This window comes from Chiloscyllium plagiosum, chromosome 27 (genome assembly GCF_004010195.1).
Source record: "Chiloscyllium plagiosum isolate BGI_BamShark_2017 chromosome 27, ASM401019v2, whole genome shotgun sequence".
In the NCBI taxonomy this organism is placed as follows: Eukaryota; Metazoa; Chordata; class Chondrichthyes; order Orectolobiformes; family Hemiscylliidae; genus Chiloscyllium; species Chiloscyllium plagiosum.
Window position 1 is genome coordinate 41,167,713 of NC_057736.1, and position 27,469 is coordinate 41,195,181.

A 27,469-nucleotide genomic window follows, 5' to 3' on the forward strand; every position below is an offset into this window, starting at 1 on the left:
TAACAGAGTCCAGTGACACACTGACCCGAAATATTAACTCTGTTTTCTTCCCACAGATGCTGCCAGACCCTGCTAATTTTCGCAAGCAATTCCAGTTTTCATGTCTCGTCTCAAGTATACGCATTTCTTGGTTTATTTTTAAAAAGCTGTCCATCAGAAGTGGGAGTTCAGAAAAACTCATTCATTCAGAGTGCAATATGAGGGATATGATTTATCATTTGAGGTTTGGATTTGAAATTAATAGCATGTGGATTAAGGGCATCATACAGGAAGGTTTAATAATTAACTTATCAGTCTTTCTAGAACCATAACTTTAAACCAGTGTATGCCAGAAGGCAACTGACTAGGGGGCCTTTTGAAAAACAATGGGAATCTGTTTGTAATGAGTGTTCTACTGTCAGAGAGGCCAAATGGCTTTCTCTTGCTTCTTTGTCTTGTGCTCTAAGTAGTATTTAGATAGAATCCTGAGAGGGCTATTTGAAGTTTAAGCTCAGTTGTGAGAGTAATAAAAGAATTTAATTACCTCTTCAAAGACCAAAAATTAAGAGAAACGGTTAAGTCAAACCTATTGATATTATACAAATGGAACGCTTTCGGGTATTTGAACTAAGTAATGGCATTGTGATAAGGTGAGATTTGGTTTCGCCACATGTTGTGAAATCTTTCAAATTGGATTATTACATTGCTTAATTTTGTTTTATTCAAACTTAATTTTTGCTTCATAATGCTGAAGATTTGGTTCTAACAACAAAACCAGTTTGTGTGCTTGCTTCAACAGAAGACATTAAAATGACATCAAAATAAGACAAACAAAACCTGACCACATTGCAATATGTGATCTTACTTGACGAGCAGTAACTGCAGGTGGGACAATAAAGGGTTATTAAAGCAATTTAAGTTCTAAGTCTCTGATAAAGAGGAAATGAGAAAAATTTCAAAACACAGAGAAGACAAGGAGTAGTAGTAGCTTCAACTGCACAACTGACAAGAGTGTGACTGAAGTGAGATACACAAGAGCATAAGAAATAGGAGAAACAAAGGTAATCTATTCAGCCCACTGAGTCTGCTCAGCCATTCAATGAGATCGTAGCTGATCCAATAATCCTCAACTTCACCTTCCTGCCATTCCCCAACCCTTAATTTCCTGATTTATTACAATTCTATCTCATGCTAAATCTCTGAAATTTGTTGATGCAGAAGTAACTAACATTCACATTACGAAGTAATTAACGTAAAGACAGCTTGCCAATTGCCAGAATGTTAGGATACTAATCTCCCCCAAAAGAAATCAGTACAATTTTCAAGCCCATCGTGTAGAAGTTTCACCCCGAAATGCAAATCTCAACTCTTTTTGACAACTCCACTAATACACTTTGGTACCCCTGGTTCAAGGATATTGGTCAAAAGAAGTCATAGAGTCTGAGATGTATAGCATGGAAACAGATCCTTCGGTCCAACCCGTCCATGCCGACCAGATATCCCAACCCAATCTAGTCCCACCTGCCAGCACCCGGCCCATATCCCTCCTAACCCTTCCTATTCATATACCCATCCAAATGCATTTTAAATGTTGCAATTGTACCCCCAGCCTGTTTAGCCTCTCCCTATAGCACAAATCCTCCAACCCTGGCAACATCCTTGTTAATCTTTTCTGAACCCTTTCAAGTTTCACAACATCTTTCCAGTAGGAAGGAGACCAGAATTGCACGCAATATTCCAACAGTGGTCTAACCAATCTCCTGTACAGCTGCAACATGACCTCCCAACTCCTGTACTCAATACTCTGTTCAGTAAAGGAAAGCATACCAAACGCCTTCTTCACTATCCTATCTACCTGCGACTCCACTTTCAAGGAGCTATGAACCTGCACTCCAAGGTCTCTTTGTTCAAAGAAACCCACAAAGGATTTAACCATTTTGGAATCAAAAGAAAGAGGAGATAGAAATTTATATTGGTAATAAAAAGTGATTTGAAAACTTCTTTTTCATTTAAAACTTCAATTTCACAAATATTTGCCATAGATCTTTAATGACTAATTATATGCTGGGTCTGTATTGGATCATATTGTTTGATGGCACAAACTGTTCAAGTACATTCTTAAAGCAGTAACTCATGGTTGACTGTAACAAGGTATGTATGTATTAAATTCTGCTAGAGTATTGTGCAGTGTTTGCAGTCGTTGATATATTTACCAACTCCCTTCAATAATTCTCAAAACTTTAAAAAAGCGTAGGAAGCCCTCAAAAAGAAACAGACATCATAAAAGGAGCAGATTTTAAGCTTACTTAAAATTTCTACTCAAACATGCCAACATCTCACCCTTTTAAAATGGTTTTATTCTCAGTTTGAAAATATATCTAATACTTGGAGTGGTATCAAGTTGGCAGTAGATTAACAGAAGACTATATTTTCCAATCTCGTATTGCATTCTAACAACGATTACATAAAAATGGTCAGCTATACAGAAGTAACATAGCTCTGTAGGAAGCTTTTACCTAAATGGCTTCTCTCCTGTATGGGTCCGTACATGTTTCCTCAGGTCACTGAGTGTAGTAAAGTACTTAGTGCAGCCTTCTGATTCACAGTTAAATGTTTTCCCTGTGTGAAGCCTCTGATGGGCTTTCAGCCTAGAAATGAAGTGAAAATAAAGGCAGTTACTACTAGAGTACATATTTCAGAATTGACAACTTGATGTTCAATACATAAATAACTGCTAAATTACTGGTTACACCACATTCTACAGGGAAGAGTTACAAGAAGAATTGCTAATCAGCAAAAACTTAAAACTGAGCTAACACTTTTGCTTTTATAAACATTTGTACCCAATGTTACAATTCAAAGTAGCTGATAGGTTCATTAAATTAAAAATGCAGCTGATTCCAGAAATCTGAAATGTAAACATGCAGGAAAAGCTCAGTAGCACCTGCGGACTGAAAGACTTGTCTGTCATTTCAACTGTTTTTAGGCACTGACCATCAACTTTTCACCATGGAAGTTCAATCCCTCCACATCTCTAACCTTTACCCAAGTCATTTGAGGGTTCTCTGCTTTTCCCTTGAGCAGAGGCTCAACAAGCCTCAGCAGCTAACTCTTCTACCTGGCCAAACCAATTCACATATTGAATGATGTAAGTAGTTAGAACAGTCAAACAAGAGTATTGTTATCTTACAGATACCCACTTGGGCCATGCCTTATTTTAGGATAGATCTAACCCAAGTCTGCTGTATTGTTTTCGTATGAATGTAACAATGTTGCTTCTTGTTCATTTTCTGAACTCCTCTTGCATTTTCCACCCTTCTCTGACTCTCACACAATTATCTCCAACTTACCCCTCAAGTTCATCTTCACCTCTGGGAATAGGTTCATACCAATATTGAATATAGATGCACTGAATCCTGAAGTTGACTGCACTTCTTCACATCCCATCTCCTATTACATTATCCTTATTTCTCTATCACATCTGTTTCAACAATGCAAACTTCCAAACTGGTGCATCCAACAGGCACTTTTTATTCCTCAATCAAGAATTCCCCAATGGTGGTTCATATGACTCTCAACTGTATGCATTCAATTTCTCACAGTTCAATAATGACCACTCCTCCAGCATGTCACAACCAGGCTTCAACTTCCATCCCTTGAATGCTACATTCCAAAGGTCACCTCTCTGTGATGCCAAACACATCTGCCCCCTCCATTCCCCTTCAGTATTCTAAAAAGAGATTTCCCACATCTGTGATACCTTAAGTCAATCCTCAGTCACAGCCACATCTCAGCCCCTTCCCACAGAAGGCTTCATGTCAGCACTAGAAACACAATACCTGCCTTTTTATTTTCTCAGCATCTAAACTGTCACCTTTAATGTATTTGCACAACACAATTTCGTATACTGTACTCAAATCTCAATGATTTCCTGTACATTAAGACAACCAAACGTATCTGGTGACCACTTTGCAAAATACCTTCATCCAATCCGCAATCATGACCCCAAGCTTCCAGCTGCCTTTCATTTTAATTCTGCACCTTGCTCCCACTCTGACCTTTCTGTCCTCTGCTTCCTGCAGCGCTGACCCAGTGATCACCTAACAAAAACCAAACACAAGTGCACTTTTTAATTAAAAGGCACAACTAATGAGTAACTAAATCAAACTTAAACTACCAAAATTAATAAACATCCATCATGCCTTCCAATCTTTCAGTGCCCACTGGTGCAATCACTGATAGCTGACCAGAAGAGTGCTCCACTAGAATCACCTCAGGTTTTCCAATCAGGGATTAGTTAGTAATTTTGGCAAAAAAAAATTAAGAGTAATCACAAACTTGTGACGTGGAAACCACATCCACTAGCCCGTCAAGTAATGTGGTTGTGTGCTCCTTTGTATGACTGATCTATTTTAGACAAGCATAGGCCAGAGGTGTGAAATAATATCTGGTTGATTAAACTCAACCAAAGTTACATCTACAACACAGAAGCTTCATTTATTTTAGGTACAGCTTCTTACCCAGATAACAGAGTTTGTTTTCAAAACTCTGGTCTCTTCAACACAATCCAATAACTGAGATAAAATATATAGCAATTACATAAAATGCATTTCTCCAATTTATATTTGCAAATTAATTATGTTACAGCTGAAATACTTAAAATCCAATCACAAAATACCAGAAATGTGTTCCAAGGGATTTTTTTTGCAAAACATAACACTTTACAGGCTTTACTTGATGTCTCACAGCATGTTTCTGCTATTAAAGTTGCAGATCTGCCACCCTGGATTGAGAGCACAACTACTTCTTCCAGGCAAACAGCAGAAGACAAAAATGCTTCACACCACAAACTCTCTGTTCCTTGACACTAGCTGCAGCAAAAATTTACAACCTCCATGCTAAGCCATTTTTTTGTTCATTCACGAGTGTTGCTGGCTAGGCCAGCATTTATTGCCAGTCCCTAATTGCCCTTAAGGTGGTGGTGGTTTGACTTGATTTGTCGTTACTTAAGATCTCTACAGTGGTGTCATCAGCAAACCTGTAAATGGAGAGAGAGTGGAATTTGACCACACAGTATATTCCTTATACACTCTTGATTAAAGGGGCTAAGTACACAATCTTATGGGGAATCACTGTTAAGGATTATCGTGGAGGTGGTGTTGTCACTTATCTTTACCGATTGCAGTCTGCGGGTTAGGAAGACGAGGATCCAGTTGCAGAGAGGGGAAGCAGAATCCTCAGTCTTAAGAGTTTACAAAAGTGTTAATTTGGAATTATAGTGTTGAAGACAGAGCTAAATTCAATAAATAGGAGTCTGACATAGCTGACATTATTATCCAAATGTTCCAGAGAGGAGTGTAGGGCCAGGGAGATGGCATATGCCCTGGGCTTGTTGCAACAGTAGGCAAATTATAGAGGATCAAGGCAATCTGGGAGACTAGAGTTTATGTGTACCATGACTAACCTCTCGAAGCACTTCATAATGATGGATGTCAGAGCCACCGAGCTGTAGTCATTAAGACACTGGCTGAAACATCTTGGTCAACCTTCTTGAAGCAGGTACCAACCTCAGATCAGAATAAGGCGAGGTCAACAATGTTTGAAAATACTCCCAACCAGCAGGATCATGTACAATCTGCGTGCATGACCGGGAACTCCCTTTGGGCCAGGTCGCTTTCCATGGGTTCACTCTCAAGGCGGCCCGTGTGACATCCTCAGTGACTGTGGATACAGGTGCACCCAAGTCTGTCGAGGCAGGTGACATAATTTCACTGAGCTTCAGTTCAAAATCAGCAAAGAATGCATTGAGCTCACGGAGAGGAATGCATTGTTGCCAATGACTCTACCAGACTTTGCATTGTAGCCTGTTTTTACGTTGTGTTAGCCATAACCAGAATTGACATGTGTTTGTGGAGTTAATCTGTGACTATAGTTTAGTCTAGTATTGTCTCTTGGCATCCCTGATAGCTTTGTGAAGATCATACGTAGATTTTCTGTAAGGTCAGGGTCTCCCAAACTGCTCGCTTCAGACCTCGTCTTCGGTATCGAGTGGATCTCCCAGTTCATCCAAGGTTTTCAGTTGGGGGAAAACCCCAATTAACTTCTCTACACTTACTGAAGAAGTCGGTGATGGTCATGGGATACTCATTTAGGTTGGCTGCTGCGTTCTTCAATCCGGACCAGACCAATGACTCCAAACAAACAGTCATGTAGGAGGTTGTCCATTACCTCAAACCAGTATCATACAATTTTCTGTACCAGATCCTCATGCTTCAGTGTCTGCTAAGTCGAGAGAATAAGCACGACCTGGGCGCGGTGGTTAAATTGGCTCTTATTGGAGATAGTCATTACCTGCAATTTGTGTGGCACAAATGTTACATGCCACTTGTCAGCCCAGATCTGGATACTGTCCTCGTCTTCTTGCGTTTGAAGATGGACTGCCTCTGTATCTGAGCCACAAATGGCGTGATCATCCCCACTTCTGACCTTATGGAGGAGGGAAGGTCATTGATGAAGCAACTGAAGATAGTTGGGCTGAGGACACTACCCTGAGGAACTCTTGCAGACATGTCCTGGAGCTGAGATGATTGACTCCAACAGTCACAACCATCTTTCCATTTGTCAGGTATGACTCCAGTCAGTGGACAATTTGTTCCTAATACCAATGATTCCAGTTTAGCTAGGGACTCTTGATACCATGCTCGGTCAAAAACAGCCTTGATATCAAGGGCTGTCACTCTGACCTTACTTCTGGAATTCAGCACTGTTGTCCATATTTGAACCAAGGCTGTAAAGAAGTCAGAAGTTGACAGGCTGTGGCAGAACTCAAACTGGGCATAACTGAGCAGGTGCTGCTTGTTAGCACTGTTGATAACACCTTTTATCACTTTACTAATGATTGAGAATAGCTTAATTGGGCAGTAATTGGTCACATTGCATTTGTCTTTCATTTTGTTGACAGGACACGGAAGCAAATTGACTATATTTGTCAAATAATCGCCAGTGTTAAAGTGTACTCAAACAACTTAGCTTGAGAAGCAGCAAGTCTTCAATACTATTGCTGAATGTTGTCAGTATTCATAGCTTTTGCAGTTGTCCCCAGCTACTTCTTGATACCAAATGGAGTGAATAAAATTGGCTGAAGACTGGCATTTGCGATGCTGTGAACCACTGGAGGAGGCCAAGGTGGATCATCCACTTGGCACTTCTGGTTGAAGATTGCTGTGAATGCTTTTAATCTTATTGAGGAGCCTATTTCTCCAGTGAGTTGTTTAGCAGTTGACCCCATTCACGAGTGGATGTGGCAGGACTGCAGAGCTTAGATCGGATTCGTTGGTTGTGGGATCCCTTAATTCAATCACTTGCTGGATTATGCTGTTTGGTAGGCAAGTAGTCTTGCTTGGTAGCTTCACCAAATTGGCACCTCATGTAAGTACGCCTAGTGTTGCTCCTGACATTCTCCCCCTGCACTCTCCATTGAACCAGAGTCAATCCCCTGGAATGATGGTAGTGGTTGAATGGAGGTTATGCCAGGCCACAAAGTTGCAGATTGCGCCAGCAACTGCAGCACACACTGCCTCCTGAATGCCAAGTCCTGAGTTGCTAGATGTGTTTGAAGTCTGTCCCTCTCAGCATGGTTTGATTTGAATGGAGGTTATTCTCAACGTGAAGGTGGAAGCTTGTCTCTACAAGGACTGTGGTGGTCACTCTTATCAATACTGTCATGGACAGGTGCATCTGTAGATGGCAGATTGGCAAGGATGAGGTCAGGTATGTTTTTCTCTCTTATTGGCTCCCTCACCACCCGCCAGAGACCCAATCGAGCAGCTATGTCCTATATGCCTGAATAGCTCAAATCAACAGTGCTTCTGCTAAGCCACTCTTGCTGGTGGACATTAAAATACTCCACCCAAAGCTCTTGCCACCCTCAGTTTTTCCTTCAAGTGTTGTTCAACATAGAAGTACTGATTTATCAGCTGAGAGATGTTGGCACATGGCAATCAGGAGGTTTCCATGCCCATATTTAACCTGAAGCCATGAAACTACATGGGGCTGAAATCAAGGTTAAGGACTCCAGCCAACTTTCTACTGTACATTACTGTGCCACCATGTCTGCCAATACCCAGGAATTGAGATGGCAGTGTATGGGAAATTGCCTGTCAGATATGATTCCATGAGCCCGACTATGTAAGACTGTTGTTCGACTGGTCTGCAAGATAGCTCTTCCAATTTTGGCACTAGCCCCAGCTATTAAGGAGGACTTTGCAGAGTCGGCAGTTTCTATTATTGTCTTTTCTAATGTCTAGGCTGACGCCAGATGGTCTGTCCAGTTTCATTTCTTTGTTGAGACTTTGTGGCAATTGATACAACTCATTGGCTTACTAGGCCATTTCGGAGGGCAGTTAAGAGTCAACCACATTGCTGTAGCTCTCGAGTCACATACAGACCAGACTGTGCGAGGATGACAGATTTCCTTCCTCGAAGGACATTCTGGCCTTGAATATACTACACCAATAATGCCCCAATTCCTAAGAACATTGCTCAATTCCAATTCCAGCTTCTCTGCTGAAATCCTTTAATGTTTTGGTTACATAGAAGTGTTATTATTCCAATGCTTCCTTGCCAGTCTCCCATCCTCCACACTTCATAAACTTGAGCTCCACCAATGTTCTGCTGTGCATAGTATCTCATGTCAAGTTCAATTTAACTATCAATCCTCATTGGCTTACACCTACACTGAATCCTTATCCTGATCTGCAATGTCTCAATTGTAAAATTTGCATTCAATTGCATTTCTCCAATTTTACTTCTTTTTATTGCTTCTTTCAAGCCAAAAAGCCTTTGAGATCGTAGAGAAGCACAAACTGTTGCTTTGCCCATCCAAGTTTAAAATTGGTCCACTATTTGTGCCTGTCATACCTTCTGATGCTTATGCCACAAACTCTGCAATTCTTTCCCTGATCGCTCTCTCTTCCCCACCATAAAACTTAAAGGATGAGCTCTCCTAGTATTGATTAGGGCTGAAATTTTTTATCACTTACGTACCTTGGGACACTATCCAACTTTAAAGATGCTAAAAGACAATTTTCTATATAAACATAAACAATTACTGCGTTTTTCTAAATTATTCTTGCTTTCCCACAATGGAGGAAGATTAATAGAGTTTCCCAGTGGCTGTTGAGGACCCTTGCTCAATTTAGATATATATTAATAACAGACCTTGATGTACAGAGCAGAACTCCAAACTGTTGATATGAAACTGTTGTGAAATGAGGAAGACAGCGTAGAAACTTACAATGACGGGTTTGGAATGTTAAAAATCACAACTCCAGGTTATAGTCCAACAGGTTTATGTGGAATCACTAGCTTCCACATAAACCTGTTGGACTATAACCTGGAGTTGTGAGATTTTTAAACTTTGTCCACCACAGTCCAACAGTGGCACTTCCAAATCAGGGTTGGAATGGACAGACACAGTAGATGAACAACAATTAAGTGTAAAATGACTCATTTTAATAAACAGAATGAAGACACATGAAAAGAACAACTTTTAAATGGTAAACCAGCAGATGGATCTGGGTGCATATTTGCATACATGGTTGAAGGATGGGTTTTGGCACTAGCTAATAAACAACATTCTGGGTGTTACTAATATAGGCACAGAATATAAAAGGAAGAGAGTTGTTTTATATTTGTATAAAACACTGATTTAACCTTAACAGGAATTATTGCACTCTTAAGTAGTATGTGAAAGCAGAGGAAAAAAAAAAGATTCACAATAGTTCTAGGGATAAGAAGCTTCAGTTAGAGATTAGAAAAGTGGGGACAGATCAAATAATGGTGACATGCAGAAAAATGGTAGTGGAGACAGTTTCAATGTATCTAAGAAAGATTGGATTAATCTGAGAAGGAAGAGTGTGCGGGGCATTACATTTTTCAAGGAGATTGCCAGGGTTGGAGGGTTTGAGCTATAGTGAGAGGCTAAATAGGCTGTGGCTACTTTCCCTAGAGTCTCAGAGGCGGAGGGGTAATCTCATAGAAGTTCATACAATGCGAGGCATGGATAAAGATAATTTCCCCAGGGTAGGGAAGTCCAAAATTAGAGGGCATAGGTTTAAGGTGAGAGAGGAAAGATACAAAAGGGACCTAATGGCAACCTTTTCATGCAGAGGGTGGTGTATGCATAAAATGAGTTACCAGAGGTGGTGGTGGAGGTTGGTACAAATATAACATTTAAAAGGCATCTCGATGGTTTGAGTAGGCGTTAGAGAGACATGCACCAAATGCTGACAAATGCGACTACATTTATTTAGGATATCTTATTCGGCATGGACAAGTTGGACCGAAGGGTCTATTTCCAAGTTCTACATTCTCTATGACTCGAAGTAGCTAAGAAAGGCCTATTGTAAATATGCAGAGTAACAATCCAGTTTCCTTAGGGTTAGAAAGGGGTTGTTTTTCTTGATTAACTGGATGAAGATACCACAAACTTACAAAATAGACTTGAAAGAAAAGCTGACTAGTTTAGTCTATCCCACATTATTTTATTTAATGTACAGCAATATTGCCATCATAAAGTGTAATAAACATTGCTAAGGTTTATGAAATATATTGCAATTGCTAGTGGAAATGGAGACCAGTATTTGAAACCCACAAATGATAACTTTGCACACAGTTGTTTTGATCATGCTGTATATTATCTTAAAAGGCTGACCAAACAAAGATACAAGTTTTTTTTAAAAAGTGGGTTATCACAGAGTCACTTTGAACATTAAACAGTTGTTAAATGTATGAACAAACCCAAACTAAAAACAAAAAGGTAAGTGACATCAAACAAGAGATTAAAAGATAAACCGCTGGAAAGTTGGACAGTGAAACACTACAATGTTGATAGAAGCACACAAATTTCAGCAGTTGAAATGTCTTAGATACAAGATTTCAAAGGGATTTAGAGACAGGATGTACATAATATTGCGTTCAAGAGAGAAGGCTGGTGACTTCACTGATATTTTCTGACTCCAGCATGGATAAGGATCAAGGCTAGATTATGCTGTACAGGTCATTTTGCTATAACGCTCACTGCATTAATGTGAACTCAGTATAACACGCTTGACAAATTGAGACGCTTTCTATAGCGCGTACTCTTAAAGCGTGTATTGGTTATAACGCGATTCAACTCCCATCAGCTTAAACGATGCTACTATTACAAGATTTTTTTACAACACAGGGTTGGACAAGAATGGAACTACCTCGTTATAGCATAACCAACTGTATTACAATTGTAATTCCATACCTGGAGCTAACAAGATCAGGCATATTGTCTCTGATAAACTCTTTTCGAATTCAGCTCGAAATAGCCAGTATCAATGAAATAAACAGATCGACTGAATCCAACATGCACCTCAATCCCCATCTAAACAAAATGTCCAGAGTTTTACTGACTACCAAAGAGTCTGAATTTTAAACTGGATTGTAATTTTCCCCAAATATTCTTAAGAGCCCAAGTGAAAAGCTTCAGTAAATACTTGCCCAGAAGATTAAGGAGTTAGGTTCAGTGTTTGATCCAGAAAAATAGATCAAGTAATTTAAGTTTAAAAACAGAAATTTCAGATAATCATCGCATGCTTTTCAATTAGATACTAAGACGATAGCTGGTTCTTATTTTGAAGAGAACATACAAATTCAAACACTTCTTTCAAGTCTTAACAGTAAGAATATCAAAGATTTCCTTATTCTCAGAGAGAGACTTGTTAGGTTCAGAACAAATCTAAAGGAGATATTTATCAATCTGAAGAACCTTAATTCAGAATTATATTGAGATATTTCGAATTAATTGCTGGGAGCCTATAATAAATGGTTAAGCAGATGTTACATTTTAACAGTAACACGACAACCACTAATCATGATTGCACATTTAGTGTAAGGATCTTTTGTTTAATTCATTCACAAGATGAGGACATCACTGGGTAGGTCAGCATTTATTGCCTAACCTAGAGGGCAGCTGAAAATCATCCACACCCATAATTAGAATTGGTTTCATGATTATTAGACTTCATCCCCTTCTTTTATTGAATTCAAATTGCATTAGCTGGGTCGCTGGGTTCACAGTCCTGTGATAATACCACTAGGCCACTGCCTACCCTTAAATTACCAATTGTAATGAGCTTGCTCATTTGTTATTTTGAATTTTATCTAAATACTGGCTTTGAAAAGCAAAGTCCTGTTTGGTCACTTTGCTTAGACAATGTACAGTGCCCAGCACGACAAGACAACTTAGGGTCTAGCATCCCATTATCCAGTAGCAGTTTTACTTCCAGATAGTCTTGTACATTTACATTAAGTTATAATATCAGAAACACAGGATTTTGTTTTAAAAAAGGACAGACATGCACAATGCTTATCAGTGACTTCACATTGTTGTATATAGCATTAACAATCCTTCTGTTTAAATGCTGGAAAATATGAACAATGTATGAACTGAACATTTGTGAATCATTGTGAAATCTTTAATTATCCTTTCATACAACAGGGAAAATACAAAGTTAAAAATTAAAGCATCAGATATGAAACACAGCAACATATCATATTGCATTGATTAACAAGGCAAACAAAACAAGAATCTAATTCTAAACTACTAACTCAAAACAATAAGGAAAGGTGCACAAACAGCTGTTACCCAAAGGGTAGTACAGTATACGGAAAATCAAAACAGACCTGAAATTTACATCTCATTACTGCTTTGAAAACAGTTGCAGTTATTTAGCTACTATCATGATCTCAAGGACATCCAACATACTTTGCAGTCAATAAAATACTGTTGAAGTGCAGTCGCTGAGGAAACATATCAGTGAATGTGCTGCTCTTAAGAACTGCAAAGTGATACATAACAACCAGACAATCGGTTTTTGATCAAGTAATAAATACTGGCTGGACAATAAGAATTAATCCCTTGCTCTTTTACAGAACTGCCATGGGACCTTTGCACTATGAGGGAGAACATGGTCTTAGTTTAATGCTTCACCAGTAAAAATAAAAGTGAAGCATGGCACGACATGAAACAGGACAGAATAACAGATGCTGATTAGCACTCTGAATTAATTTTCGAGCTCAAGGGAAGTCGTGTGTTGTAAATGTGGTTTCTCAGGTTGGTACAGCTGATGCTCTGGAGGATCAGATTATGTTCAGAAGCAAACAGATTGAATTGGGACTTAACCCAAGAGGAAATCACAGGTTCAAGTGAACTCTTTCATTGGGGAAAAGGTCATGAGACATGAAAGAGAAAATTGAGTTGCTGAAACAATCTTCATGAAAAAGCTGCAGACTATAAGATTACAAGATCTATGTTGTTCACAAAGGAAATTTAAGGAATGCATTAACCTTGGTTCTCTCAAAATAGAAGATTAAAAAAGATTTTACCATTTCCTCTTAAAGCTTTCAAAGCCACACCAAGTGGCATCACTAGGAGCATCCTGGGGTCTCTAATGCAGGTGCTGCTGGATGTACTGTGACATGTTATTTGTAAATACAACTTCACTGCTGCCATTTAAGTTCCAAGTGCACTCTATACAATAGCTTGCCTTTCAGCTTAAAATCCCTCCCAACAACTAGATTAAGCGATTCATAATTCAAACTTTTCCAAGTGACATTTTGGAACATCAAGGAGATTTGCGGCTAACAACCGCAAATAGACGGTGACATCTAGAAAAGTATCCATATTACAGAGGAGGAGTTGGATGTCTTGAAACAAAAGTGGATAAATCCCCAGGACCTGGTCAGGTGTACCCGAGGACTCTGTGGGAAGCTAGGAAAGTGATTGCTGGGCCCCTTGCTGAGATATTTGTATCATTGATCATCTCAGGTGAAATGCCAGAAGACTGGAGGTTGGCTAACGTGTTGCCACTATTTAAAAAAGGTGGTATGGACAAGCCAGAGAACTATAGACCAGTGAGCCTGATGTTGTTAATGGGTAAGTTATTAGAGGGAATCCTGAGGGACAGGATGTACATGCATTTGGAAAGGCAAGGACTGATTAGGGATAGTCAACATGGCTTTGTGATGGGAAATCATGTCTCATGAACTCGATTTGAATTTTTTGAAAAAGTAACAAAGAGGATTGATGAGGGCAGAGCAGCAGGCATAATCTATATAGACTTCAGTCCAGAACTAGAGAGCATAGGTTTAGGGTGAGAGGGGAAGGACAAAGGGACCTCCGGGGCAACCTTTTCATGCAGAGGGTGGTACGTGTATGGAATGAGCTGCCAGAGGAAGTGGTGGAGGCTAGTACAATTGCAACATTTATAAGGCATCTAGATGGGTAAATGAATAGGAAGGGTTTGAAGGAATATGGACCGGGAGCTAGCAGGTGGGACTAGATTAGGTTGGGATATCTGGTCAGCATGGATGAATTGGATCAAAGAGTCTGTTTCCATGCTGTACATCTCTATGACTGTATGATCTGGAAAGTGTCTATTTATTCATGGTTGTTACTATGACAGATTTTGCAGCAAACTGCCTTTCAGAATTTTGCATGTTGGGATTGCAAACTTCAACCTTCAATGAGATTTGGTAGTAATTCGAACATAGTTCATTTTCACTTGCAATGTCAAAAGTTTTCCCCTCATGTGATACACGGTCAAATATGTAGGGGGACAAATCCAATGGACTTCACTTCCTGAACTAATTACCTACTTCCTAAAATGTTATTTTCATAGATCAGGTCAAAAAGACATAGCATCAAGCAGAAACCAAATCAGTCTTGCATTTTGCACTGAACAGAAGCTTCTGTGTGTCATCTTGTGACGTTATTCAAACAGAGAAGCTTCACAAAGACTCAAGAACAAACAATGGCTTCTGCAAATTGCTAGTCATGCATTACCAGAATTTTCTTCAAATTTCCAGAGAGTTTGGTTTTAACTTTTTAAATAAAAGGGAGAAATTATCAATTTCACAAGTTAAAACTGATTTGATTAAGTAACAACAATATGTACAAATACCTGCGAAGGAGCTTCTGTGGAAAACGTGTATGAAAAGACAATTCTGAACACTGCTAATGCACATTCCCCAGTTTTCCATAATGAGTCAGCCAAGCAAACAGGAGGGGAGAGTGCACATGAACTTTCAATCATTTTCCCAATTAGATGAATTTCATAGAACATCTCACCCTTAAAGATGTCTGACCAAAGAAATGTAGAAGTGGGAGCTAGAAAGAAGAATTTAGTAGCAGTAGGAAACACTCTCATTTGGGGAATATACTGCTCTCTGCAGTCATGAGCATGAGTCATGAAAGCTGCTTTGTCTGCCTGGTGGCAGAGTTAAGGGATTCTCCTCTAGGTTGGAGAGAAAGGGGAGATATATAGCTGTTGTTGTCCACACTGATGCTTAGAACATTGACAGAGTTGGCAAAGAGGCTCTAATGAAAGAATTTGAACAGTAGGAGCCAAATTAAAATGCAGAACCTTTAAGTCATCTTTAGATAACTACGTGAGCCACATGTAAACTAGCTCAGGCTAAATAAAGTCAACAAATTAAATGTGTAGCTTAAATATTGGTATGGAAGGAATGGGTTTCATTCTGGGGGCACTGGCAGCAGTATTGGGATAGAAGGGAGCTGTTCCAGTCAGATGAGCTTCACTTAAACCGTCCTGGGATGAGTGCCCTGGTAAATTGAAAACTTAGAGTTGCAAGAGGGCTTCAAACTATTTGGGGGAGGGTCGCAATGAGGGGGATACATTGGTTTACAAACCAAAGGAAATAGCTGCAGCACATGGCAACTATTTTGACAATGATAACAATAATGGGAAAGAAAGGACAGAATGGAGCAACTAGGACAGGGAGTTAAAAAAATGGTGGAAGGTAGAAGTAATGAATTTGACTTAAATGTAATATTTGTACCAAAATAACTGAATTAATAACACAAATAAAGACAAACAGAACACCACAATATGGATGCAATCCTATAGTCATTAGGGATTCATGGTTACAAGATGATGAACTTAATATTTAGGAGTATGCTACTTTCTGAAAGAACAGGCAGGAAGAGAAGCATGGACGAGAAGTTTTGTTAGTACATCGTGGACTAAGAAATGACTGGATGATATAGAATCCATATGGGTCAAGGTAAGAAATAGCAGGGAAAGGTGACTCTGGTGGGAGTAGTTTATAAGCCCCCTAGCTGTACTATTCTGTAGAACAGTAATTAAATCAGGAGATAACAAGGTCATATAAAATGGCAGTACAATCATAATGGGTAACTTTAATATTCACGTAGATTGGAAAAATAAAATTGGCAATGGTAGTCATGAGGAAGAATTCAGTACATCCCAAACAGGTTTCTTGGCTTATTGGCATTAATCACTAGATTCCAACCTAGAGACCCTGGTAATGTTCTGGGGTTCGAATCCTGCCATGGCAGATGGAAATCTAATTCAATAAATATCTGGAATTGGGAGTCGAATGATGACCATGAAACTATTGTCAACTGTCAAGGGCAAAAAAAAACACACATCTGACTCATTAATGTTAATTAATAAAGCAAATTCTTGTTATTACTTGGTCTGGCTTTCATGTGACTCCAGATCCACAGCAATGAGACTGACACCTAACAGCCTTCTAGTTTTTTTTTAAAAAGGGACAGTTAATAAATACTGGCCTGGTCAGTGATACCCACATCTTGTGAATTTATTTTTAAAAAATGTTGTGGACTCAACCAGCAAATAGGCCAATTTCGATCTCGTAGTGTTTAATGAGGCAAGTTCCCTCTCAGCTGCATGCTCTAAAGTTCTGCACATGGCAATTGACATCTGCACACTGACCCTCATTCCAGAAGTCACTCTGCCATGAGCAGGCCTCAGACAGCTACACAACTGCTAAGAAAATTAGAGGGTACACTGGAGCTAACTTTAATAAATTATCCCAGAGGAGAAGATTCCCTCGGAAACTGAACATAATGGTAGATTTTAGCAGGGATGACGGCTGTGTTAGGTGGAATGGATTGCGAGAGGAATTAGCAGAAATGATAGTTGAAGAAAATTTGCACACATCTAAGAAAATAATTCATGACTCATAGCAAAGTTATATCTCATTGAGGAACAGGATTCCAGGAAGGGAATAAAGTGACCATGGTTAACCGAAGAAATGAAGGATAGTATCAAATCAAAAGCAAAAACAAAACATGGCAAAGATTAGTGGAAAACCAGATGATTGGGAAAGTTTTTGAAAACCAAAAGTTGACAAAAAGTGTGAGAAAATAAACTGAGGCCAAGCTAGCAAGTAATTCTGAAAGTGAATAATAAGAAGCTCTTTACACATATAGAAAAAGGAAAGGAGGGGCCAAAGTAAACAGACCACTTAGACAAAGTGACCAATGAGACAAAGGAAATAATAATACAGAACCAGGAAATGGCTAAGGAGTTGAAATAGTTTCCATCATCTTCATGGTCACCATTAACATTCCAAAATATGTTGAATAATCAAGTCAGAGACATAAATACAAAAACTGTCACTAGATAAAAAGTGAGGAAACTAATGGGTCTAAGGGCTGTTAGAACCCAGAACCTGATGGGTTGCATCCTAGGATTTTGGAAGTAGCTATACTGATACTGGATGTACTGATAGCAATCTTCAAGAATCCGTAGACATGGGAAATTTCCCAGAGGATTGGAAAACTGCCAAATGCGGACATCCATAACAAAAACTAACTATAGACCAGTTGCTGAACTGGGGAAAAGCCAGGGTGTATCATAATGCAATTAAAAGCTGAGCATTTAGAAATACATGAGATAATCAAGCAGAGTCCACATAGCTTCATGAGGGCAAATCACGCCTGCCAAATTTAACACTTTGAGATAGTAACAAATCAGAATAGATCAGGGGAACTAGTAAATATGTTTGGTTTTACAAAAGGAATTTGATATGGTATTGCACATAAGGCTGCAAAACAAGTGCCAAAGGCATTGAGATGTCATGTATCAGCATGGATAGAGGATTTGCTAAATAATAGAAGACAGTTCGGATAAAAGGAGAGTTTTTTCAGAGTAGCGACCTGCATCAAGAATGTCACAGGGATTAGTGCTGGGGCCACAATGATTTACCATATATTAATTGTCTAAGTTACTAATGAATATGAATGTATTAAGTTTGAAGATGACCAAATAAGGCAAGGCAGCAAGGAACCTACAAACAGATACAGACAAAAACTTGGCAGACAGATTATGAGGGTAAATGAGGTTGTGCTCTTTGCCATGAAGAGTCTAACATTATTTAAATAAGACTGTGGAAAACAGTAGGTGAGGGTTCCTCATACAATGACAAAAGAATGGCATCCAGGTTCAGCAGCTGATAAGGCAGGTACATGGTTTGTCAGCTTTCATTTCAAAGGGAATAGAGTACAAAAATTGGGAGGCCTTGGTAAAACTGTACAAGACACTCGTCAGACAACACCTGGAAAACTTTAAGGGAAAGGTATACTGGCATTGAAGTCAAAATTATAGTGGTGCTGAAAAAGCACAGGAGGTCAGGCAGCATCAGAGGAGCAGGAAAATCAACGTTTCGGGCAAAAGCCCTTCATCAGGATGCGGCTTGACCTGCTGTGCTTTTCCAGAACCACTCTAATCTTGACTCTAATCTTCAGTATCTGCAGTACTCACTTTCACCAATACTGGCATTGAAGGTAATCCAGGGAAGGTTCGCTAGGTTGATACAAGGTATGGAAGGACTGCCTAATGAGAAGATTAGGTCTGCACTCATTGGAATTTACAAGAATGAGAGAAGATTTTACTGAAGCATACAAGATGCTTAGGTGACTTGACAGGGTAGATACAGAGAGACTGTTTCTCCTTGTGGGTAGAGGCTTGGACCAGACGGTACAACTGAGAGTAAAGGATCACTCATTTAGACAGGGGTAATCAATTTATGAAGTTCTTTACCACAAGGAGCTGTCAAGGCTGGATAATAAACTTAGTCAAAGTTCAGATCAACAGATTTTTAAATCACGAAGGGAATTAAGGGTTCTAGGGATAAGGCAATAAAATGGAAGTGAGGGTCATTAGATCAGTCATGATTTCATTGAACAGCAGAGCATATTCGATAGGCCGAATCGCCTACTTCTGCTCATACATCTAATGGTCTCTGCAGAGACCCAGGATGCTGACACAAACCAGAGGCTGCAGCCATTATTTTGACAACATTTCTAATGGAATGTTTAGTAGTTTGGGTGTTGGGGAGTGGAAAAACACTGTTGTGCAAACTGTGACTTCAATGCATTATTAGTCTGTGACACAGGCCACATTGCGCCTTTCCGAGGGGAAACCTCATTAATCACAAACAATTCTCTCTCACAATAATCTATAGACGCTGATTTACTGAACCAAATACATGTTGCCTTTGAGATTTCTTGGAGTACAATACCTCAAGAGGTCTAAACTACTGGACAGAAATGGAAAAAACCACGATAGGCTCTCTCCAATCTAGAATGAAGTAAGCACCTACCAAATTACTATTTATTTTGAGATTTACCTTAGCCTAGCTGATATCATGAACTTTATGTCACAAGGCTCTAACTTCCAGTCCCACACTGACGAGAACACATCGTCCAAGTTGCTCCTCTTGTGCAGCAGAGACAATGTCACCTTTTAGCTAAAAGTCATCCACAGGATAAAAGTTAACGTGAAACATGCCTAGTGCAAGTTTTCCTTGTGCACTGGCCCATTAACATAATACAAATAATTTAAAGGCCGCATGTGATAAAGTTGAGATTTATGTATAAATATCTCAGTAGCAGTTTTAGCATCTGAACTTCCAATTTGTGCCATATGTCTGTTGGGTACTTTTGTGAAGTATTTTTTAAAAAGTCAGTTTGCCCTTCCAGAACCATGGTTGAAACCCAGTATGCATCAGACAGGAGGTGACAGCAAAGCCTCTGTTGTATTAATGGAAGATTGTTGACACTATGAGCTTTACAAAAGGGAGTTAAGATAAAAATGCAAAGGTATGAGCTTGGTTTTGGTTTGGCATAACCAAGGAGTGATCTTAGCTTAGAAAACCCAGAAATTGAAGCTCTTGGATCAGAAGCAAATACAGTTTATCTCCTAAAAAGGAGTATAGGATAGTTCAGGGAAAACACAATTATCTTGCAGTAGAAGTTAGCTTGTGAATCTTCCAAACAAGGAATGCTTGGTTCGAAACCTGCACACATATTTCTAAAAATTACGATGTCTAAGCTTTCTGTTTTACGAGTATACATAAGATAGCTCATAGGACAGAACAACAGGGAAGCATTAGGTCAAACCTCAAATTGATACTGAAGGGCAATTTTTCTGGATTTCAAACATATTAAGGTGATGGTTTTAGGGAATAACCGAGTCTTGTTTTACTATGTATTTTAAGATCTTGTTTTACTATGTATTTTAAGATCTTTCCAGTTATGCTGTATATTTAGATATCTTGTTGTTTTTCTTTAAAGAAAACGTTCAGCCTACATTTCTTTGAACACTCGTCACAGATAAAAATGATCCAATAGGCCAGATTTCATTCAGAGATCAGACCTGTCCAGTCATAACATCAGCTAAGATCAAATCACATGCATCTAATTTTTGATGTTTGCTGTTTGCAATTTACCACCACTGTACATGAATGACTGAATTACTCTGACTGGAATACAACCAGCTTCCACTAAAAGTAAATACATTGAAATTCATTAGTTATGTAACACTTGGACATCTTGACAATGAAATGGAACTCGTGAATATTTTTGTTCAAGCTTGTTTAGAAACATTAAACCCTGTTTGTTGTACAGTGAATTATGCAACATGAGAAAGCAAATCAGTACAATTTATGCATAACGCTCAAAAGTGTTTAGGGAAACAAAGCCACATATTAAGCATGTACTCCATGCATTTGCAATTATAATTTTTCAACTCCCCCTCCCACTCTGCCGAGGACATGGAGGTCCTGGGCCTCCTTCACCGCCGCTCCCTCACCACCAGACGCCTAGAGGAAGAATGCCTCATCTTCCGCCTCGGAACACTTCAACCCCAGGGCATCAATGTGGACTTCAACAGCTTCCTGATTTCCCCTTCCCCCACCTCATCCTAGTTTGAAGGGCTTTTGCCCGAAACGTCGATTTTGCTGCTCGTCGGATGCTGCCTGAATTGCTGTGCTCTTCCAGCACCACTGATCCAGAATCTGGTTTCCAGCATCTGCAGTCATTGTTTTTACCCCAATTATAATTTAAGTACCACAGGAACACCAGTGCACAATCCTGCACAGATCTCTCTCAAAAGACTCAAAATACAGATGCTTAACAGCAACTAATGCTCAAACCCCCTCGAGGACTTGCTCAAAATCAGGAGAAGTCAGAGGTTCTCTCTCATTTGGGTTAACATTTCAGATTTGAGTGAACCTTCCTCAGGCCACTTGACCCAAAACGTTAACTCTGATTTCTCTCTACAGGTGCACACCTGCTGAGCTTTTCCAGCAATTTCTTTCCCCCTCATTCGTTTATGGGATATGGGTGTCACTGACATTTATTGCCCAACTGCCTTCAAGGAAATAATGGCCCATCTTTCAAACCATTGCAGTTCATGTGGTATAGGAATTTCCACAGTATTGTTTGGAACTAATTCCAGGATTTTGACCAAGAATTAATAAAGGAAAGGCAATATTGTGCCAGGTCAGGGTGGTAAATGGCTTGAAGGGAAACTTGCAAGTGGCGTTATTCACTGCCCTTATTTTTCTAGGTGCCAGAGGTTGTAGATTTGAAGGTGCTATTCAGACTGCCTTGCCAAGTTGCTGCAGTGCACCACTACCACTTTGCAAGCCCTCCCGTCAACATTAATGCAATGTTTTAAGGTGTCGGCTGGGGTATCAATCAAGCAAATTTGGTTTGTCCCATGCTTTGTCATGCTTTGCTGGAGCTGAACTGATTCGACTAAAGAGAGTTTTCCATCACACTCTTGATTTTCACCTTGCAGATTATGGACCAGCTGCAGTATATTTTACTCAAGCAAATTAAATTTTGCACCAGAAAATAAAAGTTATGAAGCTGTCTTAATGTTCAATGTTCTTAATTTATTTAGCAAAATGTGATATATTGAAGGAAAAGAAACTATGGATGGCGATCTGAAATAAACAGTTAATATGTGCCTTTATTGGAATTTCAGCATGTCCCAAAACAAGAATTATATCAGAGCTGAGGCACTAATTTGGTTTCTTTCACCACAGGTGCTGCCAAACCTGCTGAGTTTTATAAGCACTTCGTTTTTATTGCTGGAAATACATGATAGGCCTTCCCGGCTACAGATTCTGAAAAGAAATCTAGTTTTAACTTATTAACTTGATCTCATCACTTGTCAAAGAATTTAGAGAAAGTTGAACTCCAAAGCAAGACCAATCACTGTGGTACCTGCAATGAATGCCACATGTGTGGGCTGAGAGAACCTAAAGGCCGAAGGGGAGGAGCGGGAAGGCTTAAAAATGGAGAAGGGAAAGTTAGCAGGCTTCAAGCAATCAAGACGACAAATAGCATCGCTCAAACGTGGACTGGCTAGAATACAAGGGCAATTCTATTAGGTTTTGTTGGCTTTATTAAAAATTCGATCGGGGATGTGGGCATCACTGGACAGAGAAAGTGAGGACTGCAGATGCTGGAGATCAGAGCTGAAAATGTGTTGCTGGACCTGCTGCACTTTTCCAGCAACACATTTTCATCACTGGCCAGAACCAACATTCATTGTCCATCCGTCATTGCCCAGAGGACAGTAAGAAGTCAAGCAGCACATTGTTGTGGGCCTGGAGTTACATGTAGCCCAGATCAGGTAAGGACTGCACATTTCCTTCCCTAAAAGGCACAAGTGAATCAGATGGATCTTTTGACAAACAATGGTATCACATTTACCATTACACTCCTACTTCCAGAATACTGCAGTGTTCAAATTCCACCATCTGCTATGGCAGGATTCGAGCCCAAAACCCCAGAATATTCTCTGTTTTTGGATTAAAAGTACAGTGATAAAGTTACCAGGCCATCACCTCCCCAACAATACTGTGTACAGTTTTGGTCTCTATACTTAGAGGAAGATGTACCTAATTGGAAAGTAGTCCAGCCAAAATTCGTTTTGGGAGCATTAACTACCCTGGCCCTAAACTCGCCACAACTTATAAGAATAAAGTGGTAACTTACCGATAGAGTGTGTTAAATGCTTTTTCACAACCTTGCACATCGCACTCAAATGGCTTTTCTTTTGTGTGGACTCTGACGTGGATTTTTAGGCTGTAAGATGTGAGAAAGGCCTTGCCGCAGCCCTGCTGATTACAAACGAATGTATATTCACCACGATGAGTCTTCTGATGTGTCCGCAGGTTTCCTGCTGTGCTGTATGTACGTGGACACCCTTCAAACGTGCACTGATATCGTTTTACCTGATTTTTTTTGTTGCAGGGGGAGAGGGGGAAGCAGAAGCAGAGAGCATGAGAGAGACAGAGAGAGGAAGGAGATTGCAGGAGAGAGAAAAACAGAGGAAAAGGGAGTAAAAGAACAGCAGAGGGGAGAGGGTGAGGGAAGGAAGAAAACAAAGAGCGTTAAAATATAAAACTTTCCAGCTGGATTTTCTTCATTTTCTTCTGGTACTTTAACAATGCAACAATCAGCTTTAGATTGAATATGTTCAAATGCAACAATTTGATTTCCAATTTTAGTGTAGCTGAATACTGAGCAAGTAAGTGAAGATTCAATATTGGTTTTAACAGATTTTTTACTCCAATACAAATTCCTGTAAACTTGAGAACTCTGACAGAACCTTCAACTGATCAGTAAATGTAACAAGACATTTAACCATAATCATCCAAAGAAAATCCATGAATATCAAAATATCCCCAAAAGTAAATTACCCTCAACCTGTGTTAGGAGTCACTCACCTAATACTTCCACTCTCATTGACTATACTGGAACCTGGACATTCACCAGCTACTTGCAATCAAATTCTAATCCACATCTGAGTCTGCTCATGCCCTAATTTCTCTTCTCCAATCCAAATCTCTATCCTCTAAGATAACCACCACCACATATCTTTGTTCAATCATGCTTCTCACCTATCTTGCCCTCATTCATTTCATCCTAGCAGACAGTTTATCAGCTGCATCCCTCCCCAACACTTCATTCCAGCATTTAGTCACCATTCCTTTACGTGCCCAGATTCCAAACTGATATTTTCCATACCAACCTTTTCATATTTATTACAACACACCTCTGGAACAGCTGAGACCTGAATCTAGGTCCTCTGACCCAGAAGTAGGGACACCATCACTGTGCCACAGGATCCCTCAAATTTTGATTCTGAAAGTCACTTCCTAAACCCTTCCACCTGCTTTCCCCTTTTAAGGTCTTGCTTAAATTCTACAGCTCACTTGAGCTTTTGATCATGTTGCTAAGTATCTCCATCATTGCATCTATATACATTTTGTTATTCCAGGAGGTCTTTTGGGGCATTTTTCTACATTAAAAAGGTGTTAAATAAATGCAAGTTGTCATGCTCTGTGCTTATTCAGAGAATCAAGTTTGGGATAACAATAAACCACAAACTGAGGTTAAATCACATTAGGTGAGGTCACTGAGGTTCCACTTTCTCAACCTCATCCTTGCCTGAGGTATGGTGGCCATCAGGTTAAACCACCACCATTCATGTCTCTCTAACATGAGGGCAGCCTTATAGTCTTCTGGGACTAAGATGTCATTATAAAGACAGTAATCCAAAGGCCTGAACTAACGTTCGAGCAACATGAATTCAAATCCTACTAAAACAGCTCAGAGAATTTACATGCTGCCTGAATTGCTGTGCTCTTCCAGCACCACTGATCCAGAATCTGGTTTCCAGCATCTGCAGTCATTGTTTTTACCTAATCTGGAACATAAAGCTGGTCTCGATAATTGTAACTACAGAACTACAATAGCTAGTCTCAAAAACCCATCTGTTTAGGGAAGGAAATCTGGCATCCTTACTGACCTCGCCTACGTGCAAAGACCACCTTAGCAATGAGATTGATTCAACAACATGCTGCAACAGTGAAGCAAGCTCCACAGTTCAAGAGTAATTAAAAATAGGCAAAAAATACGGGCCTCATTTAAGATGCTCATGTCCCATTAAAGAAGGAAAAAAAAACACAACAGTTGCTATACTATAATTCAGTGAGCAGTTCAATGACAGTAAAACTAGTCCAGATTCTAAACAGAAATCATGGCAAGGTACAGTTTCAATTTAACCATAAGTATCTACAGCTGCCTGAAATCAAAAGCTAGCAGTGACTATGGGAGCCTGATGTGAGGATCAAATAGGGTACCTTAGCCTGCACTTGCTGGCATACAATTATCCAGCAAACGGTCCCTTAATAAGTCCAGACAACTGGCTGCCTCCAAGTTCATAGGTCAATTAATGACAACCAGGCTCTCCATTCTGCTGGCCCAGAGGTACATCAAACCTGCATCCTCCACAATCCTACCAAGTAACGAGTAAGACCAAGGGAGGTCAGGAACCACAAGCAGCGAAAAAAAAGGACAAAAAAAAAGGCCACAAAAAAAACCTTCAATAGGAATTCAACATCAGAGGCAGAGGCAATCAGGTAACTCAGAAGTTAAGGGATAGGACAATAAATGCCCTCACAGTGAACGAAGAAAATTTCTCTGGGTACATCATGAGTCACAGATGCAACCTTTCCTGCTCATGTTCTTCTCATTGGGGCATAGCACCTTCAAAGGCACCATTCTCCAGAGTTGGGCCATCATTAACGGCTTGGTAACATCTTCATGTGGCACAGAGCTAATCTATTGCCAGGAAAATGTTGCCAACACCGCACAAGATAAAACATAGCAATTAGTGCCGTTACAATGTAAACTGGTTACATGTCAATCTGCAGTTCACAGCCAGCCAATCTGCTTTCCTGGACCCCTCAGGAAAACTCCCGAGTGCAGAAATGCATAGGAAACTGCTCCATGCAGCTCCACCCTCTTTTTCCAGTCTTCCATTAAGAGGCTAGGAAAATTCAAACTCCAGTTTCTCTATTTACGTCTAATGAACTGCAACTAATTAAGACCTCAAATTGTGACTAGATCCGGTTCAAGTTCGTGACATCCTTCTCCTCTATTTTCCATAGAAATTAGATCATCCCATACCAAATTCCCATTCTTTAACGGTAGGAATATCATGTTCATTAAGTTAATCGTGACTAGGTCACAAACTATACTGGTACCTTAAAACTTTATGTTGTGCAAATTGACAGTATGCAAATCAAAGCAAGGAGAGATCATACTCAAATAAACAGCTACTCCATTTCCCTTGATTTGGTCACACCAATTTTTAACAATTGGTTCATCCACCAGTCTGAGCAGCTACTTCTCACACCAAAATATTATTCAAATATTTAAGATTTCTTTAGTGCCAAATCATTGGTGTATGCAGCTTAGGGCAGAATCAAAGACCAAACTTTCTGCAGTTGAGAATTTTACCACGAAATTCAGCCCAAGCTATATCAAAGAAAATGCATACAGCAGTGATTCCCATAATTTGGCTTCACTTTTCATTCACTTCTACTCTACTTGAAAGCTCCATTCCAGAATTTCAGCACTCATGTTAAAATGCAGTACTATCTTGTCAAAGGGGCTATATGTCTTTTAAGGAGTCACGAAGTGATGACTTAATTGTCTGCACGGAGGGGTTCATGGAACTCCAATATCAAGCAGGATGTACAGTTCAAGACGAAACCATCTTGTATTTCTCAAGAAACACCCACTGAAATTAGTGCATTCAGTATTCATCAGGTTCACGGTTTACAGGATATTGCTGTGTGGAAACTGACCATATAAAGTACCAACGCAACAGCAACTTTACTCAACTGATTCATTAGTCATGGATGAATGGGAGTAACTTAGCCATTAAGAACATAACAAGATGACAAATTCTGCAGTTTTTTTTTCTTCTATTAGCTTAAAAACTCCGATTCAAACAAGTGAATGAATTCCGTCAGTCGGCTTTTACAAGCAGAGTTACTATAAAAGGGAAAGTGGACATCCCAATATAAGTTGTAATTTATAGTTAGCATAACCAAACTTTAAGTATCAATGATGGTTGATGGAAATTTATTCTTTTAGCCCAAGGCAACAGGTAAACTCCTTGTCAAGTATAATCATTCACTGAAAGCTCAGCATATCCGTAAACTCTTTGCTGTCAGAATCATAGAGATGCACACCATGAAAACAGTCCCTTGGGTCCAACTCGTCCATGCCGATCAGATATCATAACCTAATCTAGTCCCTTGGCCAGCACTTTGCCCATATCCCTCTAAACCCTTCTTATTTATATATCCTTCCAGATGTCTTTTAAATGTTGTAATTATACCAGCCTTCACCACTTTTTCTTGCAGCTCATCCTATACACGCACAACCTTCTGTGTGAAAATGTTGCCCTTTAGGTTCCTTTTATATCTTTCTCCTCCCACCCCACACCTA

General features: G+C 39.6%; 1 protein-coding gene across 2 annotated transcripts in view; it reads right to left on the reverse strand.

Moving 5' to 3' along the window:
- mtf1 (metal-regulatory transcription factor 1) overlaps window positions 1-27,469 on the reverse strand; it is a 70,559-nt gene that overhangs the window by 21,901 nt on the left and 21,189 nt on the right. For both annotated transcript variants that reach the window (XM_043717898.1, XM_043717899.1), the window contains exons 3-4: window positions 23,156-23,394; window positions 2,496-2,627 (exon numbers count right to left, since the gene is read on the reverse strand). In XM_043717898.1, coding sequence (XP_043573833.1) covers window positions 2,496-2,627; window positions 23,156-23,394 — 371 coding nt within the window. The remainder of the gene's footprint in view (window positions 1-2,495; window positions 2,628-23,155; window positions 23,395-27,469) is intronic.